The 24,783-nt window shown below is 41.4% G+C and overlaps 1 protein-coding gene across 5 annotated transcripts in view; it reads left to right on the forward strand.

The window, feature by feature from the left end:
* The window catches only part of SLC25A17 (solute carrier family 25 member 17), a 65,448-nt gene that overhangs the window by 25,786 nt on the left and 14,879 nt on the right, over positions 1–24,783 (forward strand). For 3 of the 5 annotated variants that reach the window (XM_053582701.1, XM_053582700.1, XM_053582699.1), the window contains 3 exons: positions 7,109–7,172; positions 11,100–11,166; positions 16,071–16,222. In XM_053582701.1, the coding sequence (XP_053438676.1) occupies positions 7,109–7,172; positions 11,100–11,166; positions 16,071–16,222 (283 nt within the window). Of the gene's footprint in view, positions 1–4,621; positions 4,784–7,108; positions 7,173–11,099; positions 11,167–16,070; positions 16,223–24,783 lie in introns of all 5 variants that reach the window. The other 2 variants (XM_053582702.1, XM_053582698.1) reach the window with 2 other exon arrangements.

Here is a 24,783-nt window from a genome sequence, read left to right on the forward strand (position 1 = left end):
ATCTCCAACTATTATGGAGCTGGAGGAAATCAAGTTGCTAATGTCTGTTAGAGTTTCTCTTATAAATTGAGGTGCATTCTGGTTGGATGCATAGATATTAATAATTGAAATCTCATCATATTGAGTATTACCCTTAACAAATATGAAGTGACCATTCTTTTTTTGTAGAGACAGAGTCTCACTGTACTGCCCTCAGGTAGAGTGCCATGGCATCACACGGCTCATAGGAACCTCTAACTCTTGGGCTTACGCGATTCTCTTGCCTCAGCCTCCCAAGCAGCTGGGGCTACAGGTGCCTGCCACAACGCCCAGCTATTTTTTTGTTGCTGTTTGGCCGGGGCTGGGTTTGAACCCACCACCCTCGGCATATGGGGCTGGTGCCCTACTCACTGAGGCCACAGGCGCCACCCGAAGTGACCATTCTTATCCTTCCTTACTTTTGTTGGTTTAAAGCCTATTGTATCTGCAAATAGAATTGCAACACCTACTTTTTTCTGATTACCATTTGCCTGAAATATGGACGACCATCCTTTCACCCTGAGTCTATATTTGTCTTTTAAGGTAAGATGTGACTCTTGTATGCAGCAAATATCTGGCCTGAGTTTTTGTATCCAGTCAGCTAACCTGTTCCTCTTTAGTGGACAGTTTAAGCCGTTCACATTAATGGAGAATATTGATAAGTCTGGTAAAATTTTGGGTATCGAGTTTTTTGAAAGTCCATTGGACATTTTTAATCCTTTTGCCACTGTGGAAGTTTGATCAAAAGTTTCTGAGTGAGTTTACTTTTGTGGTAGAGGATTGGGCTGGTCATTATGGAGGATAGGTCTGAGAATATCCTGAAGAGCTGGTTTGGTTATGGCAAATTTCTTCAACATATGAATGTCATTAAAGTATTTAATTTCTCCATCATAAATGAAACTCAGTTTAGCTGGATACAGGATCCGGGGTTAAAAGTTAATTTGCTTTAGGAGATTAAAAGTCGATGACCACCTTCTTTTGGCTTGAAAAGTTTCAGCAGAGAGATCTGCAGTCATTCTAATATTCTTCCCTTTGTAGGTAATGGATTTCTTACGTCTGGCTGCTTTCAGAATTTTCTCCTTCATATTAACTTTAGTGAAGTTAATTATGATATGCCTGGGGGATGTCTTATTCGGATTGAGTGGTGCTGGGGTTCATGCCAAGAATCTCTTGGCATGTCTGGGAAATTCTCTTTCATAATTTCATGGAGAAGGGCCTCTGTGCCTTGTGAGGCCACTTCATCACTTTCAGGGATTCCTATGAGGCGGATATTAGCCTTCTTGGAATTATCCCGGAGCTCTCTGAGAGAATGATCTGTTTTTGCTTTCCATTTCTCTCCCTCTTTGAGAGTTTGGGAGCGTTCAAAGGCTTTGTCTTCAATGTCAGAAATCCTTTCTTCTGCTTGGTCCACTCTGTTACTGAGGGATTCTACTGTATTTTTCAGATCTTTGAGGGCTGCAAATTCTTCCTTCAATGCATCAAAATCTTTGGTGGTTTTGTCTTTAAATTCGTTAAATTCTTTTTTTTTTTAATTTTTAATTTCAACTTCCTTGTTCATTCTTCTTCGTTTGAAGTACTGTTTTTTATCTTCCTCTGGCGGCGTTCTTGATGTTAGTAGAGACGGGGTCTTACTCTGGCTCACATGCTGTTACATACAGGTCTTGAACCTCTGAGCTCAGGCAATCCACCCGCCTCGGCCTCCCACAGCACTGGGACTGCAGGTGTGAGCCACCACGCCCGGCCTAAATTCGTTAAATTCTTGAGACAACTTTTGAATTTCTTCTCGAATTTCTAATTCCGACTTTTGAATTGCTCCTCGAATTTCTAATTCCAAATTTTCCTCCATTCTATTAATCTTGTTTGCAATCCCAATTCTGAATTTGATTTCTGACATCTCGGCCAGGTGTTTATGAATGGGATCTTCAGTTACATCTGCCACATCTTTCCTTGGGGGGTGTGATCTATCCTGGTTATTCATGTTACCAGAGTTTTTCCGCTGATTCTGCCCCATGATTGTTTTATACCGTTTGATTTTTCCCCTGGAGCTTTGTCAAGGACCTGTACAGTGCTATGGCCTGAGAAACTGGGGACCTGTTTGGTGTGGTGGGGCTAAGTGGTTTTGTCTTGTTTTCAGCTGGTCTCTATTCGACCCTAGTGAAACAGTTACTCTGGGTTGAAGTCTCAGCTGTGGAGAAATACCAGCAATTAAGTCACCCCGCCCCTCCCACCCCCCCAGGCAACAATTGGAAAAGGAAAATCAAACCTTCCTACAACCACACACCCAGGGAACCACCTGAATCGTCCTTGGGCAATTGGCTCAGTTCAAAAGGTCCAAATCAATTGTCTCAGTCAGCACCTGTCTCAGGTGGGAGTTTAGAAGGTCTCTTGGCAATTGGATTGCAGGGGTCTGGTGACTACTCAGATATGGCTTGCTCTGGTGCTCTGTGGAGTCAGGAGGATCCACCCAGCAAATAGATCAGTCTAGGAAGGTTGATGCCTCCTTCCCCACCTTTCACCTCTGTCACACCCAGTCACTGATAGCCCTGCAGGGCTGTGACCTCGTTGCCTGTAGTGACCAGATACTCCAGGGGTTTGTACCTGCCTGAATCACAAGGAAATCTATTTCTGCTCAGCCAGGCTGCTGCACTCTGCCTCTATCTAGCAGGGGGAGGTGAGGCCTGACAACCTCGGGCGCTTGATGGAGGCTGGGGGTGCTCACTCAGTTCCAGCCCTGCCCCGATTGATGTTACTGACAGAACAGAACAGAACAACTTTGCGGGAATTTGTTTCTGTCCCTGCTAAATTCCCCTGCAGGGGAAGCTGGTTTGAGTTCCCAGAGCCTGCGCCTCAGGCCCTGTCTTTGCTCCTGCAGGTTTGTATTTGGTTACCTGTCAGTTCTAGCCTCCTGTCTTCCTTTGTCTATAAGCTGATGATCCCCTGAGGGCCGGTGCGTCTTAGGCTCAGTAAAGCGGTCCTCTGGTTCAGCCCCACCCTCGGAACTTCCCGGGTCTGCCCGTGCATTTCTAGTCCCCACGCTCCACCCAGGCCAGTACCGCCTCAGGCACACCCTTTACTCACGGGGCTTGCGTTTCAGTCGCAGATCTGTTCCGTGGTGGTTGCCACCTGAGTAGATGCCTGGCCTCTTCTGGTTGCCCAGGGAGACAGGGGGTGTGGCTTTGGAATATCCAGGAGTGAGCCCTATTGTTGCCAAAAGATAGTTGTTGCTCTGCGCCTCGGGGCACCGCCGCTCCAGTGTGGTTCCCTCTCAGCTGACCGTCCTCTCCTCACTCCCATGGGGCAGAGTCAGCACTGACCAGCTGCAGTTTAGGCCCTGTCCACACCCCTCGAGAAATCACCCAAGAATCTGGACTCCTGGGGGACAGTCCTCCAGACCTCAGAGTGAGAGTGTAGGGGAGTGCTGGGAGCTCAGAGTTGTAGGTAAAGAATATATACAGTTTTATGCCTGGCAGGAGAACGCTGTGGCACCCTAGTAGGGAAGGTAGGTCCAGTTTTTAGAGGGTCTCTCCCATGGAGTGTAGTGGGAGGACCTTTGAACTCTGCTCGTTTGTTTGTGGGGCACTCCGAGCCATTCTCATGGAGGAGGGGACTCCCGTCCGCTTGGTGATGGATTTTGTACCTTTTGTTTGTATCCTTGGGGTTGCCTCAGTGGGGTTGATGTACCTTCTTCAGCCTTCTCTCTTGGTGCAGCTCTAATCCACCAGGTTACTTGCTAAATTTCTGTCCTTTAACTCTCCTTCTGGATGGGAGCCTCTGTGGAAAGCTGGCTTCAGTCAGCCATCTTGTCTCCGCTCCCCCCACCCCCCGCGTCCCCCCGCACTACCTCTTTCTATTAATGTGGTAGGTAGCTACTGAACTTTAAAGTTACCCCATGGTTCCCTTCTGCTTTCTCATTGTTTGTCCTCACCATTTGTAGTAATCCTGTTGTGTTAGTATTCTGTTCCTGTGTAACAAATGACCATAGACTTAGTGGTTTAAAATAACAAATTTATTATCGCTATTTCTGTAGGCTAGACTGCTTTAAATCTCACTGAGTTAAAAGCAAGGTGTCAACTGAACTGTGTTCCTTTGTGGAGGGGAAAATTAATTTCCTTAACTTTTCCAGCTTCTAGAGTCTACCCACATTCCTTGGCTAGTGGCCTCCCCCACTGTCTTCAAAGCCAGCAGTGGTGAACTGAGTCATCATCACACTGCAGCATTCCCACTCCTTCTTTATCTCCCTATTCTACTTTTAAGAACTTTTTGTGCTTACATTAAGCCCCCTTTGTTAATCCAAAATAATCTCCCTATTTTAAGGTCAGCTGATTAATAAGATGCTATATATGTAACATGTACATAGGTACTGCAGATTAGGAGGAGGACATGTTTAGGGGAGGGAGCATTATTCACTTACCACATCTTTCTTCTGCATATTTCGGTCTATGATTTCTTCTTTCAAAATAGTCCCATTGGACCAAAACTATGCAACTCCAAAATAAAACAGAGGAAACACTTCATGAAATTGGGCTAGGCAAAGATTTTTAAATTTTTAAAATTTTATTTCTATCTTTTTAAATATTTTCTTTCTTTCTTTTTTTTTGGCAAGGATTTTTAAAATAATACCTCAAAATCTCAGACAATAAAAGCGAAAGTACACAAATGGAATCAAAAAAGCTCTGCATAGTCAAGGAAACATAGAGTGAAGAAACAGCATGGGAGAGAGCTTTTACGAACTGTCCATCTGACATGGGGTGAATGTCCGGACTATGTAAGGAACTCACAGTAAAATAATCATAATCATAATCCAATTTAAAAATGGGCTAAGGACGTGAATAGACTATTCTTAAAAGAAGACCTAGGAGTGGCTGACAGATAAGTGAAAAAATGCTCAATGTCACTAAACATCAGGGAAATGCAAATCAAAACCACAATGAGAGATCACATTGGACCAGTTAGATTGACTGTTATCAAAAAGACATAAAAATAAGGGATCCTATCCTTTCATGGAGATCATAGCAGAGCAAGCTTGCCTGAGAGGTACCATAGAGCCCTAAGCACATACGTGCTCTGAGGCTGGAGCACCAGATCAAATCAGTGTGCTGAAGAGACATCAGCACTTCTGTTACCAACAGTTGTAGGATATGCAAAGGTATGGAATGAGTATTCCCAAAAGTTAGCAGAAGAATTAGAGTTCACTATAATTTTCACTATAAGTGCTACACTAAACAACCAATTATAACCTGTGTAGAGAGAGGTAACTTTTAAACTTGAGTTTTGAAGAACACTAATGATATAGCATTCTCCCTTGTCAAGGAAGGCTAACCTATTGAAATAGGAGAACTAGGATATTTTCATACATAGCTTTAAAGCTGGCCTAGTTTCTAGTTGGTATCATGATTAAAACACTGTATGTTGTGAGCGGCACTTGTGGCTCAAAGGAGTAGGGCACTGGTCTCATATGCCAGAGGTGGCGGGTTCAAACCCAGCCCTGACCCCCCAAAAAAAAAAAAAACTGTATGTTGTAACCATTATTAGATCACAGCCTGAAACTCGATTTTATACACATCTGGGTTGAGAGCCATAAACTGAGCAGGATGATTCATGTATATAAGGAGTTTTTAGCAAAGAGATTATTCCTATTTTTTTTTTATTTTTTTATTTTTTTGTAGAGACAGAGTCTCACTTTATGGCCCTCGGTAGAGTGCTGTGGCATCACACAGCTCACAGCAACCTCCAACTCCTGGGCTTAAGCAATTCTCTTGCCTCAGCCTCCCGAGTAGCTGGGACTACAGGCGCCCACCACAACGCCCAGCTATTTTTTTTTTTTTTTATTGTTGGGGATTCATTGAGGGTACAATAAGCCAGGTTACACTGATTGCAATTGTTAGGTAAAGTCCCTCTTGCAATCATGTCTTGCCCCCATAAAGTGTGACACACAACAAGGCCCCACGCCCAGCTATTTTTTAATTGCAGTTCAGCTGAGGCCGGGCTTGAACCCACCACCCTCGGTATATGGGGCCGGCGCCTTTCCGACTGAGCCACAGGCGCCGCCCTCCTATTTTATTTAAAACACAAGCAAACAAACATTTTAAAGAACAATATGATTCTTAAATATTCTTTCATTGTGGGGAATATATGATTAAGCATAGAGAATAGAAGTTTGGATATTTTGGTTTATAAGATTATCAGATAGTGAATATTATAGTGCCACCTGACCTGTAAACGGTTAAAAATCTATTTATCTGCTACCTTGGACATGTGTTGTAGGTTGCAAACCCCTAAGTTTTTCATTTGCAAGGAACAACTACATTTTCAATATGAGAGAGTTGAGTTCTCTTCTGGAAAATTAAATATTTATGTTTAAGCATACAGCATTAGAAATTTGAACAATAGTAATCCCAACAGATGATATGTATTTGTTCACCGAAAATCTTATTTGACTCATTGTTTTTCTGTTTTGTTTTGTTTTGTTTTTGTAGAGACAGAGTCTCACTTTATCGCACTCGGTAGAGTGCCATAGTGTCACACAGCTCACAGCAACCTCCAACTCCTGGGCTTATGGGATTCTCTTTCTTCAGTCTCCCGAGTAGCTGCACCCACCACAGTACCTGGCTATTTTTTTGTTGCAGTTTGGCCAGGGCCGGGTTTGAACCTGCCACCCTGGGTATTTGGGGCTGGCGCCCTACCCACTGAGCCATCCTTGACTCATTGTTAACAGCTAACTTTTGTTTATTTAAAATTGTGCCTCATAGGCTTGGCGCCTATAGCTCAAAGCGGCTAGGGCACCAGCCACATACAATGGACCTGGTAGGTTCGAATCCAGCTGGAGTCTGCCAAACAACAATGACAACTACAACCAAAGACTAGCTGGACATTATGGCCAGGTGCCTGTAGTCCCAGCTCCTTGGGAGGCTGAGGTAAGAGAATCACTTAAGCCCAAGAGTTTGAGGTTGCTGTGAGCTGTGACGCCACAGCACTCTACCCAGGGCAACAGTTTGAGACTCTGTCTCAAAAATAAATAAATAAATAAAAATAAAATTATGCCTCATTATATTTGTGATACTGCAGTGGCTAAAGCCTTTTTCTAACTTTTCAGGGAAGTGTGACAGCAATGACAGTGTTTTTTCCCTTGGATACAGCTAGACTTCGTCTTCAGGGTGAGTATTTTCTCTTTTTTTTTTTTTTTTCACAGAGTTTTAAAATGGGTTTATTAAAGAATGTTCTTAAGGCGGCAACAATTTTTGATTTGTCATTTAAAAAATGTTATGGTTTTTCATGCTGTATAATAAAGGTAAGAGGCTACAGAGTCATAAGCTTCTTTCTACTGGAATTTTCTGATATAACACAGTGTAGTCATTTCAGCAATGCTAGAATAAATTAAAAAAAAAAGTCTCTTCTATGCTTCTTTTCAAAAAATGATGAATAATAACAAAGGTGGCATAAAAAAGCCATTGCTTTCTATTCATTCTGTAGTACTGGAGCCAGTATCTGAGATATCATCTAACCCCAGTGAGAATGGCCCACATCACAAAATCTCAAAACTGCAGATGCTGGTGTGGATGTGGAGAGAAGGGAACACTTTTATACTGCACTTTTAGGACTGCAAACTAGTACAACCTTTTTGGAAGAAAGTATATATTTTCTCTTTTATAGTAACCATATTCTTGTTCATTTGGTGTCAGGGAGCAAACATTTTCTGGTAAGTTGTCAGTTAATGTAAAGATACTCTGTTTCTTTGATATCCAGTGTGCTCTGTTTTCACAGACCTTAAGTACTGTCATCTCTGCTGTTTCCTGATCAGCAGAGAGTCATTCATAAATGAGTCATAACTGTGGCCATTTTCTAATCTTCAAGAACCTGAGTGGGCTTGTGTTAATAATTTTGAATCATTATCATCCTTTCTAACAAGTCATATGGCTTTTTAAAGGCATAAAGTTAAGAGTTTTTTTGAGGGAGATAGATTTTTCTCAAAAGAAGAGAACAGGAAACATTATGGAGCCAAATACCCACTGTCATTGCTGCTGATGTAGGCATGTAGTCCTAAACTGCCTCTAGCTATGTAGGATTCTGTAACTCACTGTAATTCTCGGTTGGTTTTTTTCTCAGTTTTTTCAACTTGAAAAAAGCCTATGCCAGAACTTACATGAACAGATCAGTAAGATGAGCTATGAATACTAATTAAAAGCATGAAGGCTTGGCACCTGTAGCTCAAGCGGTTAAGGCGCCAGCCACATACACCAGAGCTGGTGGGTTTGAATCTAACCTGTGCCTGCCAAACAATAATGACAACTACAACCAAAAAAATAGCCGAGCGTTGTGGTGGGCTCCTGTAGTCCCAGTTACTTGGCAGGGTGAGGCCAGAGAATTGCTTAAGCCCAGGAGTTTGAGGTTGCTGTGAGCTGTGATGCCACAGCACTCTACCCAGGGCGACAGGTTTGAGGCTCTGTCTCAAAAGTGAATAAATAAAAGTATGAAGTTATTAAATTCTTCATGTTTACTATATTTGGTTAATTTTGGAGTTTTTAATAGGAAATAATTTTGTATGTTTGAAAGAGAAAAAAATATAAAAAGGTATAAAGTACAGTGGAAATGCCCATTCTGGTCTGCCCTGTCCCCCTTGCTCTTGATTTCATATAACATCTTTAGTAATTTCTTAAAGAGCCCTGCAGACTTTCCTTACAGAATAACAAGCAAAGACAAATTTATTTTATTTTATTTTTTATAATATTGTTGAGACAGAGTCCTGCCCTATGTCCTGAGCAGAGTGCAGTGGTATTGTAGCTCACTAAAACCTCAGACTCGGGCTGTGAGCATCCCGCTCCTAAGCTTCTGGAAGCTGCTGGGATAACAGGTGCTCGCTGCAGCACCTGGCTGGGTTTTTTCATTTTTTTTTTTTTTAGGAGTCAGGGTCTGTCTCTCTCTTAGGCAAGTCTCGAACTCCTGAGCTCAAGCAATTCTCCCTCTTCAGCCTCCTAGAGTGCTGGGATTACAGGTGTGAACCACCACGCCTGGCCAAACTTATTTTCTTAATTTTCTCCTTTTTTAGCCGGCTGTTGTGGCGGGCACCTGTGGTCCCAGCTACTCCGGAGGCTGAGGCAGGAGAATCGCTGAAGCCCAGGAGTTGGAGGTTGCTGTGAGCTGGGTGAGGCCACGGCACTCTACCGAGGGCTATAAAGTGAGACTCTGTCTCTACAAAAAAAAAAAAAAAAATTTTTCTCCTTTTTTTTTTTGTTTTTGAGATAGAGTCTCACTTTGTTGCCCTTGGTAGAGTGCCATGGTGGCACAGCTCACAGCAACCTCAAACTCTTGGGCTCAAGCAATTCTCTTGCCTCAGCCTCCCAAGTAGTTGGGACTATAGGCACCCGCCACAATGCCCAGCTATTTTTAGAGATGAGTTCTCGTTCTGGCTCAGACTGGTCTTGAATGCGAGAGCTCAGGCCATCCACTACCTCTGCCTTCCAGAGTGGTAGGATTACATGTATGAGCCAACAGGCTGGCCTTAATTTTCTCCCTTTCTTACACAAAAAGCACACGTTACATACTGATCTGTACCTTGCATTTTGTTTGTTTATTTGTTTATTTACTTTTGGCAAAGTCGCTCACTTTGTGAGCTAGGGTTTTTTTTCTTTTCTTTTTTTATTTGAGATAGAGTCTTATTTAGTCACCCTTGGCAGAGTGCCGTGGCATCTTAGCTCATAGCAACGTCAAACTCTTGGGTTCAAGTGATCCTCTTGTCTCAGCCTCCCAAGTAGATGGGACTACCGGTGCCCAACAAAATATCTGGCTATTTTTTAGAGACGGGTTCTCGCTCTGGCTCAGGCTGGTCTCAAACCTGTGAGCTCAGAGATCCACCCGCCTCATCCTCCCAGAGTGCTGGGATTACCGGTTGAGCCACCTTGCCTGGCCAGAGAGCCAGGTTAATATCAAAATTCTGGCCTCAAATGATCCTCCTGCCTCAATCTCCCAAGTAGCTGAGTAGTTGGGATTATAGGCACATGCTGCTACACCCAGCCTGTACCTTGCCTTTTCCACTTGGACAGTTTTGGACGCCTTCCAAATCAGCACATTGGTTGTTTCTTCATCATCGTATCTTATAGCTATAGAGTGTTGCATGGTGTGGCTATACCTATAACCAACCAGTTTGCTCTGCCTCATGGTAGGTTCTTGAGTTGTTTCCACTCTTTTATTAAACGGATTCGTTTCATATGCCATGTTGTTTCTTAAATTCTATGGGATAAATTCCCAGAAATGGGATTACTAGACCTAAGGGCAAAAGTGTTTATAACTTTAATAATTGTTTTTTGTTGTTTTTTGGTTGTTTTGTTTTTTGGTTTTTTTTTTTTTGAGACATAGAGTCTCACTTTTTGGCCCTCAGTAGAGATCTGTGGCATCATAGCTCACAGCACCCATAAACTCTTGGGCTGAAGTGATCCTGTTGCCTCAGTTTTTCATTTTTAGTAGAGACAGGGTCTTACTCTTGCTCAGGCTGGTCTTGAACTCCTGAGCTCAATCGATCCTTCTACCTCGGCCTCCCAGAGTGCTAGGATTATAGGCGTAAGCCACTGTGCCCGGCCTAACTTTAAGAATTGTTGCAAGATTGCCTTCTATAGGGGTTTAGTAATTTGCCATCCCATAAGCTACATCAGTACCAGTTTATTTCTTAGTACATAAATTAATTTCCACAAAGAGGTGGCCAACACATAGAGAATATTTTGTAAATATTTTGTATGGTGACTTTTCAGAGACCATATATATATATATATATTATACATACAATACTTTTAAGAAAGGAATAGAGCTTTATGAAATATAAGAAATAAATTTCTCTTGTCAGATTTTTTACTTTAGAAATTACATTAAAATGCTTTTTGGTTCATGAATAACAGACGAAATCCAAGAAATATACAGTTGGGAATTTTGCACATGATGGCACAGGCGATTATTAAGTTACGAGGCAAACTAGGGAGCTCAAAGAAAAGGGTGAGAGATTGCTCCAGTGGGGGATATAGCATTTCGGTGGAACTTGCTGATGCTGAAGATAATAATTCTCAAATAATTTAAATATGTATTGTTTGGTCTTGTAGTTGATGAGAAAAGAAAGTCCAAAACTACACACATGGTGCTTTTGGAGATCATTAAAGAAGAAGGCCTGTAAGTACCTCATCATTTCATCTTGTGTTGAACAAAGTGATTTGTTAGGATTCATGTGCCTCCAGTACACCTACACTCACTTTCTTTCCATTCTCATAATTTTATAATGTTGTGAATTTGTAACTGTCTGATTTAAAGTACCTAATTGTTTTTAACTCCTTAAAGATCTATAATTAGCCATTTGATTCTTAATCATAGAATGCTTTGTTTTATGTACAGTGAACCAAAGAGAATGAATAGTGGGTTAAGTTCATTGCTGTCATACACATTCAGAAAGATTATGTACTTCGTTTTTTTTTTCTTAACGTTTTTTGGAAATAATTTCAAATTCACAAAAATTTACAATACTAAAATTAGTACAAAGAACACCAATATATGCTTTACCCAGATTCATCTATTATAAAGTTTTTCTCATTTGTTTTACTGTTTGTGCTTATGCTGTCTTCCATCCCCTTCTCTCCTTATTACACACACACAAACATCACACAAGTTTTTTCAGAATTATTTGAGAATAAGTTACATACATTGAAGCCTTTCACATTGCACTTTTAAAGAATACAGTCTCTCTCTCCCCCCTTTTTTTAACTGGAGTATTTCTCATTTTGAGTTTGCCTCATGTTTGTTTCTTTTTTTTTTTTTTTTTTTTGTAGAGACAGAGTTTCACTTTATGGCCCTTGGTAGAGTGCCATGGCATCATACAGCTCACAGCAACCTCCAACTCCTGGGCTTAAGCGATTCTCTTGCCTCAACCTCCTGAGTAGCTGGGACTACAGGCGCCTGCCACAATGCCCGCCTGGTTTTGGTTGCAGTTCAGCCAGGGCCGGGTTTGAACCCGCCACCCTCTTACCGACTGAGCCACAGGCGCCGCCCTGCCTCAAGTTTCTTTATGATTTGATTGAGGTTATGCTTTCTTGACCAAAGTGATGCACAGGTGATAGTGTATCCTTCTCAGGGTGCAACGTCTTGAGTCATATATTGTCCACCTGTTCTTCATTGGTCAGTTAGGATTTCTTAGATTTGGATTAGCTACTGAATATTTTTTTTTTCTTTTGCAACTGTAGACAGTCTATGGGGAGATTAAGACAGTGCAGACATCCTACTCTTTATCAAAATGTTTCCCCTAAATTTGCCATGAAGTTGCAAAATGATGACTTTTTTTTTTTTTTCTTTTGAGACAGACTCTCACTATGTCACCCTTGGTAAAGTGCCCTGGTGTCATAGCTCACAGCAACCTCAGACTCTTAGGCTCAAATGATTATCTTGCCTCCACCTCCTGAGTAGTTGGGACTATAGGTACCTGCCACAACACCCGGCTATTTTTAGAGACGAGGTCTCACTCTTGTTCAGGCTGGTCTCAAACTCGTGAGCTCAGGCAATCCACCTGCCTCAGCCTCCCAGAGTGCTGGGATTACAGGCACCTCACCCTGCAAAATGATGATTTTCTGTCTCCAGCATTACCTCCACATTTACAGTCTTGCATTGTACTGTAATAAGGAGCCTCACCTTCTCTATCACTTATTTGATCTATTTATGACTGGTATAAACAAACAAAAGCCCAAACTCTGTAAAATACTTTATTTATTTATTTGTTTTTTAATTAAAAAAATTGTATTTACTTAGAAGCATTCAGAATGCTTATTCATTCATGAAGGTAGGAACAAAACAACTGCAACTTTTTTTTTTTTGCAATTATAGAGTGGTATTCAGTTAACAGAACAACAATTATTTCATATAAGCTGCATCAGAGACAACAGAAAATGAAAAAAACTACCAACAAAAACCTGCTTTAAATTTCCATGCCAATTTACAACCCCCATACCGTACCAGGCAAGGTTAGTGGCTATTGAAAATACCACCAGGACAGGGCTATCTAAAGACACATTCGGTAGTGTGTTAACTATACCAAAAAAAATACTGTACAGTTTAAAAACAAATCTTACACAGCCTTACATTTCAATTTTTTTCTTTAAAAGGAGTGAGTTGGGCGGCGCCTGTGGCTCAGTCGGTAAGGCGCCGGCCCCATATACCGAGGGCGGCGGGTTCAAACCCAGCCCCGGCCAAACTGCAACCAAAAAATAGCCGGGCGTTGTGGCGGGCGCCTGTAGTCCCAGCTGCTGGGGAGACTGAGGCAGGAAATCGCTTAAGCCCAGGAGTTGGAGGTTGCTGTGAGCTGTGTGATGCCACGGCACTCTACCGAGGGCCATAAAGTGAGACTCTGTCTCTACAAAAAAAAAAAAAAAAGGAGTGAGTTGTGTACAGGGGGGTTAAATGCTTTATAGACAAGAAAAAACTACGCTAGAACCAACTTATTCATCATCATCTTCTTCTTCCTCATCCTCTTCATCCTCCTCCTCTTCCTTCTTTTTCTTGCTTTTTTCAGCCTTGATGACTCAGGCTTTCCTTTAGCTCGGTATGCAGCAATATCCTTTTCGTATTTTTCCTTCAGCTTTGCAACCTTCTTTTCATCAGGCTGCTTGTCCTCCGCAGCAGTGTTATTCCACATCTCCCCCAGCTTCTTTGCAACATCACCAATGGATAGGCTGGGATGTTCTCCTTTGATTTTTGGGCGATACTCAGAACAGAACAGGAAAAAGGCCGAAGGAGGCCTCTTGGGTGCATTGGGATCCTTGAACTTCTTTTTCGTTTCCCCTTTAGGAGGGATGTAGGTTTTCATTTCTCTTTCATAACGGGTCTTGTACACCTTTGCCGTATCTTCAAATTTTCCTTTCTCTTTAGCAGACATGGTCTTCCTCCTCTCTGAGCACTTCTTAGAAAACTCTGAGAAGTGGACTGAAGCATCTGGGTGCTGCTTCTTGTGCTCCTCCCGACAAGTTTGCACGAAGAATACATATGATGACATTTTGCCTCTTGTCTTCTTAGGATCTCCTTGCCCATGTTTAGTTAGTTTTCCTCAGCAAGGCACAGAGTTGCCCAGTGCCCGTCCGGCTCTCACTTGCCCCAGCGCTGTCTCTATGGAGCTCAATGTACTGTAATGGCTGTGTGTAAAATACTTTAAAGTTTATTCTGAGCTGAGTGTATGTGACCAGCCTGGTGCTTATAGCTTCAAGAGGTCCTGAGAAAATGTACCCACAGAAGCCAGGTCACAGTTTGGTTTTATTCATTCATGAAGGTAGGAATTACATGTAAGGATATAAAGTCAGTACACAGAAGGCATACAGTGGTTTGTCCTGAAAACGCAGGACATCTAGAAGAGAGGTGGGGTTACAGGTTATAAATGGGCTTAAAAATATTTGTAATCAGGGGCGGCACTTGTGGCTCAAAGGGGCAGGGCACTGGCCCCATATGCCGGAGGTGATGGGTTCAAACCCAGCCCCAGCCAAAAACTGCAAAAAAAAAAAAAAATTGTGATCAGTTAAAGAAATGATGCTTTGTATAAAGGCTTGGAATGTTTAATTTTAGATGAGGATATCTGTTAATCAGAATCAAGTCACCAGACACATACCAAAATCCAAATCATCTATTAAGTAAATTGATGACCTGAAGGTGTGATTTAAGCTTTGGTTTTGCATGACCTTAGGCCTGTTAATGATTTAGAATCTTATTCTTACAAAGAGTAACTCCAAGGCCAAGCATGGTGGCTCACACCTATAATCCTAGCACTCTGGGAGGCCGAGGCAGGTGGATTGCTTGAATTTGCCAGTTCAAGACCAGCCTGAGCAAAAAAAAAAAAAAAAAAAGTGAGACCCCCATCTCTACTAAAAATAGGAGGCAAGAGGATCACTTGAACCCAAGAGTTGGAGTTAGCTGTGAGCTATGACGCTACAGCACTCTACCCAGGGTAAGCGCTTGAGACTCTGTCCCTCCACCCCCAAAAAGAGTAACTCCAAAAGGAAGGGGACATGAGGAGGTATTTCTGACCTCCCTTCTCCCACAATACAGTTTTAAGGTTTTTCTGGGGTCCCATTGGCCATTTGATAAGAGAAGATCCATTCAATCAGCTGAGGATCTTAAGATTTTATTTTAGGGCTCAGCACCCATAACTCAGTGGTTAGGGTGCCGACCACATACACTGGGGCAGCTGGGTTCCAACCCAGCCCAGGCTTGCTAAACAACAATGACAACTACAACAAAAAAATAGCTGGACGTTGTGGCAGGCACCTGTAATCATAGCTACTCGGGAGGCTGAGGCAAGAGAACCGTTTAAAGCCCAAGAGTTTGAGGTTGCTGTGAGCTGTGACGCTACAGCACTCTACTGAGGGTGACAAAGTGAAACTCTGTCTCAAAAAGAAAAAAGATTTTATTTTAGTCCACGCTAGTGTAGACTCATAAATTTCTACTTTTTCAGTGGTTTACAGTTGATTACTGTAGTTTATTATTTTGATGTTTACATTGTCCTGTTTGGCCAGTAGGAGGTCCCTCCCTTCAGGCTGGTACCTATGCCCCAGTTACCTAATCTTTTTTTTTTTTGTTTTTTACATTTAGTTTCTATAATTACTTATTTTAGATATTCTTGCTCTATAATACAACTTTAATGGTACTATATTAACTAACACCATAAGATAATTGTCTCCAGTTTTGTATACTGAGGTTACTAAAGGAAATCGAGGGTAGAATCACTAAATCAGTCGGACTTTGTGTTATTTCTTTGGTATCATAGAGCTAGAAAAGGTTTTTTTCTTTCTTTCTTTCTTTTGTTTAGTAGGCTCAGGCTGGGTTCTTTCCCACCAACCCCAATGCACAGGATCTAACCATTAAACAACAGGCACCCAGTCAAGAAAAAATTACTTGATTTGGTCACCTTTCAGCATCTAGGTGTGTGTACAATTTGGAATCCTTTCTAGTAATACGAGAGAGTGATGTTCAGTTTTTCTTAGGACTTACCTGCCAATTTAAAAATGCTTTTGTCCATAACCTTTTCTTTGCTTATTATCTTTTTCCCTTAGATTGGCACCATATCGAGGGTGGTTTCCAGTCATTTCCAGTCTTTGCTGTTCCAATTTTGTCTATTTCTACACTTTTAATAGCCTCAAAGCAGTCTGGGTCAAAGGTCAACGTTCTACTACTGGAAAAGATCTGGTAGTTGGATTTGTTGCAGGTAACAAAGTTTTATGGGTATGAAACATTTTTATATTTTAAGATTTTCTTGTAGTTTACATATCCTTTAAGAGGTTATGTTAGCACAGAGTAATGCTACAAAGGATATAATCAGGTTTCTGACTTGATTGGGGATTTTTTAAATTCTGGTAAAATGTAAGTTCAATAATGTTTAGTATATCCACATTGTTTGGGAAACAGATCTCCAGAGTTTTTTCATCTTCCAAACCTGACACTATGCTCATTAAGTAAGCTTCTAAGCCCCTGATAACCACCATGCTACTTTAAAGAATTTGACTACTTTAGATAATTATATAAGTGAAATCATACACTGTTTGCTTTTTTGTTCCTAGCTTACTTCACTTAAGAGTTAATATCCTCAAATTTTATTCATGTTGTAGCCCACGTCATAATTTCCTTTTCTATGGCTAAATTATATTCCATTGTATATATGTATCACACTGTGTTTGTCTGTTCATCTGTTGATGGTCACTTAGATTGCTTCCACTTCTTGATTATTATAAATGAGGCTACTATGAAAATGGGTGTGCAAATATCTCTTTGAGAACTTGCTTTCAGTTCTTTTGTATATATACACAGAAATAGGATTGCTAGATCATAGGTAGTTCTATGTTTAATTTGGGAAGGAAACTCCATGCTGTTTTTCATAACAGTTGTAATATTTATAATCCCTCCAACAGAATATGTGCTGGGATTTATTTCTGGGACAGCTTGACTTACTTTTATCTTTTCAATCCAGAGATGAAGATCAGTTATCCTTGCTTAGCAGACTATACTCAAAATTTATAGAAGTTATTTCTTTACAATGTCGTCCTTACCATGATTTTATTTTTTTTTTTTTACACAATGGTTCACATGAGATTTTTAACATGGATGGAAGTAACTACACAATTTGCAGAACCCGGTGCCAAATGAAAACACAGGACTCCTTGTTCAGAAGTTATTAATTATTTCAAGACAGCAACACCAGAACATTAAACCAAGACACAGGTCAAACATAAAGTTCACCCTGAGTGCGAAAGTGCAAATGTGACAGGTTTTTCAGTGTACAGCACAGCCCAGTATCACAAGACTTGTTAATGCCTTAGGGGTTCATAGAAGGAAAAGAAGTCACTTTTGGCTGGGAGATATCTACTTGTAGAAAGCAGTGGTTCTTGAACTGAAACCTTGCAGGGTCAGTAGCATTTGTTGGTAAATAGAAGACAGTTTCTCCATGGAGAAATGGTAGGGAATTGAGAAAATGCAGGATCATGCTAAAGTGAGTAGGAGACAGGTTTCAGAGGCCTTTATTTATTTATTTATTTATGTTTTTGAGACAGAGCCTCAAGCTGTCGCCCTGGATAGAGTGCTGTGGCATCACAGCAACCTGTAACTCCTGGGCTCAAGCGAGTCTCCTGTCTCCGCCTCCCAAGTAGCTGGGACCACAGGCACCCGCCACAAAGCCTGGCTATTTTTTGGTTGCAACCGTCATTGTTGTTTGGTGGGCCCGGACTGGATTCCAACCCGCTAGCTCAGGTGTATATGGCTGGAGCCTTAGCCTCTTGAGCCACAGGCGCCAAGCCTCAGAGGCCTTTAGATTCTTGTCATCTGAGACTTTAGACATGCTGGGGAGCCATTTAACCTAAAGTCGTAAGTATTTAGTTATTGTGTGCCTCCATTTAGTGGAACGTGAACTCCATAAGATCAAGTATCTTATATATGTAAAAACATATCTCTCCCCAGCCCTTTGCTATATTTTTAATCAGAACAGTGCCTGGTATATGCTGAAGAAATACTCAATGAACAAAAAAATAAATTAATCAGAGTCTCTTTAAAGAGGTGGAAAGAAAGTAGATCTTAGGGTTGGCGCCTGTAGCTCAGTGGCTAGGGCACCAGCTGTATACACCAGAGGTGGAGTGTTTGAACCCAGCCTGGACCTGCCAAACAACAATGAACAACAATGACAACTACAACAGAAAAATAGCCATGTGTTGTGGTGGGTGCCTGTAGTCCCAGTTACTTGGGAGGCTAAGGCAAGAGAATCACTTAAGCCCAAGAGTTTGAGGTTGCTGTGAGCTGTGATGCCACAACACTCTACCCAGGGCCACATAGTGAGACTCTGTCTCAAAAAAAAAAAAAAAAAGAAAGAAAGAAAGATCTTTTTCTTATTATTATTGTGTTCATCCATTTCCATTTGTAATGAGATTAATTTTTATTTTATTTATTTATATTATATATATATATTTTTTTCTTTTTGAGACAAGAGTCTCACGCTGTTGCCATGGGTAGAGTGCTGTGACATCACAGCTCACAGTAAGCTCAAACTCTTGGGCTTAAGCAATTCTCTTGTGTCAGCCTCCCAAGTAGCTGGGACTATAGGCACCCACCACAACACCTGGCTATTTTTTTTTTGGCCATTGTTGTTTTAGCAGGCCCAGGCCGGGTTCAAACCTGCCAGCCTCCGTATATGTGGCTGACGCCCTACCCACTGAGCTACAGGTGCTGCCATGTAATGTGATTAATTGATTTAAACATTGTCTGTTCAGTGTTGGTATTTTGTAGAATCACTTTTTTTTTTTTTTTTTTGCAGTTTTGGCCGGGGCTGGGTGTGAACCTGCCACCTCCGGCATATGGGGCCAGCGCCCTACTCCTTTGAGCCACAGGCACCGCTCCTGTAGAATCACTTTTTGATATTCTTTGAGAAATTACTAATTTTAGGGCCATGGAGGCAAATACTGTAAATGTCCATTTGAAATTAAAATTATTTGATTGGAAAATAGTTATCAGGCAAAGAATATCCATGGCCCCTGAGTCTTCTTTTCCACTTATATTGAATCCACTTATGTGGTTTTATGGTTTGGACTCTGAGTCTTTCTACTCATTAATATTCTTATGTTAGGGGTGGCACCTGTGGCTCAAGGAGTAGGGCGCCAGCCCCATATACTGGAGGTGGCGGGTTCAAACCCAGCCCTGGCCAAAAACTGCAAAAAAAAAAAATTTATTTTTATACACACACACACATATTATGTTAGTCTTTGTTTAATTTTGATTTAATTAGCTTTCACTTGGACTGGGTGCAGTGGCTCACACCTATAATCCTAGCACTCTGGAAGGCCAACTCGGGTGGATTGCTTGAGCTCAGGAGTTTGAGTTTTGAGGTTCCTGTGAACTCGAACGCCATGACACTCTATCCAGGGCACAGAGTAAGTCTCTGTCTCAAAAACAAAAAGCTCCTTAAAGGTGGACAATATTGAAAATACCAAAAAGATTTGGGGAAATAAAAGGTTGACTGCATATGAACTGAGTACGTAGACTTGTTTTTCTTATCATTATTCCCTAAACAATACAGTATAACAAGTATTTACATAGCATTTGTACTGTGTTAGGTATTATAAGCAATCTAGAGATGATTTAAAGTATACGGGAGTACACACATAAGTTTTATGTAAATATTATGCCAATTTATATCAGGGATTTGATTTTGGTATCCTAAGGTGTCCTGCATTCAGTCCCCCTCAGATGCTGAGGGACAACTGTACTTCTGGTCTACACCACCATGTGAGTCACAATTACCTTCAGATCTTGCCTGGATTATCTTCAGAGCCTCCTAACTGATCTCCTGCTGCTTCTTTTGTCCCCTTCAGTTTGTGTTCAACACAGCAGCCAGTGCAATCATGTTAAGATAAGTGAAATCATGAGTAGTATAATTTCTCCGTTGAGAGCCCTCTACTTCCCATCCTACTCAGAGTAAAAGCCAAAGTCCTCAGTTTGTCCTACAAAACCCTTCCTATATGACCTCACTCTCCTGTTCTTTTCTTTACTCACATTGCTGTAGCCACCCCGGTGAGGCATGCTTCTACCTGTGCACCTGTTGTTTCCACTGCCTAGTAACCACATAGTTAACTCCTTTACCTCCTTTAGGTTTTTTTCCCTAAATGACCACAATTAAAAGAAAAACTTTGGACAAATTAAATTGAACAGAGCAAAAAACAATCCTCAAATCAGGCAGCCCCCAGAGCCAGGAAGAGTTCAGAGTGACTTCAGGACTTCCTCATGGTTGGATAGTATTTATGAATAGAAAAAGGAAAGCAACATGCAAAAAACAGAGGTGAGGTACAGAAACAGATTAGTTACAGCTTGACATTTGCCTTATTTTTTGAACAGTTTGAACAGTTGGCCACCTATGATTGGCCCAGACCATGTGAGTGCTCCATGAGTAGGTTGCATTCTGTTTATATATGTCTGGTTAGGTTAAGTTCAGTATACATGGAGAATCCTTCATACTGAACTTACAACGCGTAAGGAGGCAGCTTTAATTTAACACCATACTATCTAAATGGTATACCTTTCTATTCCCAGTATTCTGTCTCTGTTCTCTTCTTAAATTTTGTCAGTATCCCTATCCTGATAGACTACATATTTTACTTATTTATCCTATTAAAATAAGTAATTACAAATCTAAGGTATTGGAGGGTTAAAATAATTTGAGCCTTAAGGGAGTGTTATAGGACCTGGGTTAACACAGGCAGCTGTAACCTTTGTTTCTAGGATTATAGATTAGCCTATTTCCTCACGTATGTTGTAAATAAGTAAAGGGCACCAGGGAAGACCCTTTTCTCCTAAACTATTGATCTTTATTATAGATTAGCTTCCCTCTTACCTTTCTTGTACAAAAAATATCATTACTGGGTGGCGCCTGTGGCTCAGTGAGTAGGGCGCTGGCCCCATATGCCGAGGGTGGTGGGTTCAAACCCAGCCCCGGCCAAACCGCAACAAAAAAATAGCCGGGCGTTGTGGCGGGCGCCTGTGGTCCCAGCTGCTTGGGAGGCTGAGGCAAGAGGATCGCGTAAGCCCAAGAGTTAGAGGTTGCTGTGAGCAGTGTGACGTCATGGCACTCTATCCGAGGGTGGTACAGTGAGACTCTGTCTCTACAAAAAGAAAAAACATCATTACTATCACACTGTTTAAAATGCAGTGTTTTTATTTATTTATTTATCTCAGATTAATATGAGGGTACAAACCATTAGGTTATATAATTTACACATGAAACGTTAAAGTCAGAGTGTTCTCTACCTAGGGAGTGTGCCATAATGCTAAGATGCGACATTAAATATATTTTTAAATTGGAAAGGAAATAAAAACAAGCTGTAAAAAAAAAACCAAAACCAAAATGGTAACTAATTAAACCAGCCTTATATAGAAAATGTTAATATCCTACTGAATTTCTTTGTTTTCTTCCAATGTAAGCAAGAGCTTTAACTTCTTTTTTTTTTTTTTTTTTGGACTTAGAGTTTCACTTTTTCGCCCTTGGTAGAGTGCCACGGCCTCATAGCTCACAGCAACCTCAAATTCTTGGGCTCATGCGATTTTCTTGCCTCAACCTCCCAAGTAGCTGGGACTACGGGCACCTGCCACAACGCCTGGCTGTTTTTAGAGACAGAGTCTGGCTCTGGCTCAGGCTGGTCTTGAACCTGTGATCTTAGACAATCCACTGGCCTTGGCCTCCCAGAGTGCTAGGATTATAGGCGTGAGCCACCGCGCCCAGCCAAGACTTTAACTTTTAACTTAAGAGCTCTAACCCCATTTCTCTGGAGTTTGCATTTCCCAGGTGGTCATCCCCAGCTTTTTACTTAAATAAACTCTTTAAAACTGTATTCTGATCCTTTTGATTACTTCAGGTTAATAATCTATGAGATTGGGGTCTCGAAATGTGGCACACCTTTGGGGGGCAAGACACAATTGTAAGAGGGACTTTACCTAACAGTGCAATCAGTGTAACCTGGTTTTTTGTACTCTCAATGAACTGTGAGATTATAAAATTAGATTATAAGCTTCGTGAGAACAGAGATTTTCTTTTTTTTTTCTTTTTTGAGATAGAGTCTCACTTTATCACCCTTGGTAGAGTGCTGTGGGGTCACAGCTCATAGCAACCTCCAACTTTTGGTCTTAGGCGATTCTATTACCTCAGCGTCCTGAGTAGCTGGGACTACAGGCACCTGCCACAATGCCCGGCTATTTTTTTGGTAGTGGTTGTTGCAGTTTGAGCTGGGTTTGAACCCGCCACCCTCGGTATATGGGGCTGGCGCCCTACCCATTGAACCACAGGCACTGCCCAAGAACAGAGATTTTCATTTATCTGCTGCTGTGTCCTCAGCACCTAGAACCAGGCTTACCACATACTAGACACAAAATATAAGTTTCATTAGCAAAGTATGAATGAATGACTTGTGAAAGAGGAATCATACTTTTTCTCTGTTATTCAAAGGAATTGGGCCAGGATCACAATATATTTACTTATCCTATCAACACATAAAGTCACTTCAGAATTGCTAATTCATACCTTTGAGGGGGGAAACAAGTACCAAGTTTCATGTTTATTTTCAGACAACTTAATAAATATTCTTTTTTTTTTGAGACAGAGTCTCACTGTGTTGCCCTTGGTGGAATGCTGTGGTGTCATAACCCACAGCAAACTCAAACTCTTGGGCTCCAACAGTTCTCTTGCCTCAACCTCCTGAGTAGCTGTGCTACAGGCACCTTTCACAGTGTCCAGCTGTTTTATTTTTAGAGATGAGGTCTCGCTCTTCTTCAGGCTGGTCTTGAACTTGTGAGCTCAGGCAATACACAGACCTCGGCTTCCCAAAGTGCTAGGTGTGAGCCACGGGGCCCAGCCTAGTCTAAACCCTAAAAGGGAGAGGGTATAACAAAGTATGTCTGACCTACCTTCCCTTCATGGCTGGGAACTTAGTTTTAAGGTTCTTCAGTTCAGTTTGGAGGAGGGGCAAGGATTTTATTTTTAGTTTACAATTAGGACAACTTTTTCTCTTCCTGCTGAGAGTCCTATCATAGTATAATCACTGAAGAAATTAGTTTTACTATCTCCAGGGAAAACTAGGAACAGCACTGTTGCTCTTCAAATTCTGCTGGAAACTTAAAAATGTACTATTTTATTGTTGTTTCATTTTTTTGTTGTTTGTTTGTTTGTTTTGAGACAGAGCCTCACTGTGTTGCCCTCCGTATAATGCTATGACGTCATACTTCACAGCAACCTCAAACTCTTGGGCTTAAGCGATTCTCTTGCCTCAGCCTCTCAAGTAGCAGGGAGGTTACCACTAACTCTTTTTTAATGCCGATGATACTATTATTGTTGTAATATTTCAGAAATGCATTTCCCGTCCGTAGGCCTTAAATGTAGCAAGATAGATTTGTCCCTGTTGTGTGTCAAGTTTTATTGCTTCACAAGGAGACAAGTGGTTAGTTAGATTCGTGGCTTTGTTCTTATATGGGTGGTCATTGCACATGTTTCCCAGAAGTGCATACTCAGCAGCACACTTCATATTTTCTCTTCCTAATAAAGGACACTCACTTTTGATAAAACTATTTGTCTTTAAGATTTCAGGACAAATAGCTATGTTCTAAGTGTTCTTTGATTTCGCAGGGGTCTTCAAACTGCAGCCCACGGGCCACATGAGGTGGTGTGATTGTATTTGTTCCCGTTTTATTTTTTTACTTCAAAATAAGATATGCACAGTGTGCATAGGAATTTGTTCATAGTTTTTTTTTTTTTTTAAACTATAGTCTGGCCCTCCAACAATGTGAGGGACATTGAACTGGCCCCCTGTTTAAAGAGTTTGAGGACACCTGATTAGGGAATAATTTTAGTGTGTTCAATTACTATTCTTCATCTCTTAATTTTGGTTTTGTTTTTTTTTGTGTGTGTGTGACAGAGTCTCACTATGTTGCCCTTGGTAGAGTGCTGTAGCATCATAGCTCACAGCAACCTCAAGCTCCTGGGCTTAGGTGATTCTCTTGCCTCAGCCTCCCAAGTAGCTGGGACTATAGGTGTCCGCCAAAACATCTGGCTATATATTTAGAGACTGTGTCTCACTCTGGCTCAGGCTGGTCTCAAACCCGTGAGCTCAGGCAATCCACCTACTTTAGCCTCCCAGAGTGCTAGGATTACAAGGCAAGAGCCACCTCGCCTGGCCTGTTTAGTTTCCTTTTAAATGATTTGGTACCAAAAAAAATAGAATTATAGGCATTAGAATTAGGAGATAAACAATTTCCTGTTCTTAGATAGGTAAAGCGTTAGTATGCCCATCTTAGAGCTGAGGTAGTGTTACAGAAAGTTCAGTACTTGTGTTTGAGGTTGCATCAGAAGAATGGAAACAAGTGGTTTGAGTAGAAGGAAAGAGAGCTTTATTAATTTGCCAGCAAATGAAGAAGATGGAGACTCTCATCTTAAAATACTGTAGTCCTAACTATAAGCAGACATACAGTGCTTTTAAAGGGGGAGGTTTCAGCTTCAGGTATTGCTATTGTACTATAGTTGATGGTTCTAATTGACCCTATCTCCAGGAAAGACAATTACGTAACTTCTGCCTGGACAATTCAGTAGACCTGTCTCTTGTGGTTGAAAAAAACAGAACACTTCCCTGCCCTTCTGACCACTGGCCTTGGGCAGGAATACTGTTTTAAGTCCTAAAAAGAGTGGTGGTGGGGGGTGTCTAAAGAGACAGCTGGTAAAACATTTTACCCTTTTCAAACTGTTCCCTCTGTTAC

Source organism: Nycticebus coucang, chromosome 3, assembly GCF_027406575.1.
Source record: "Nycticebus coucang isolate mNycCou1 chromosome 3, mNycCou1.pri, whole genome shotgun sequence".
NCBI lineage: Eukaryota > Metazoa > Chordata > Mammalia > Primates > Lorisidae > Nycticebus > Nycticebus coucang.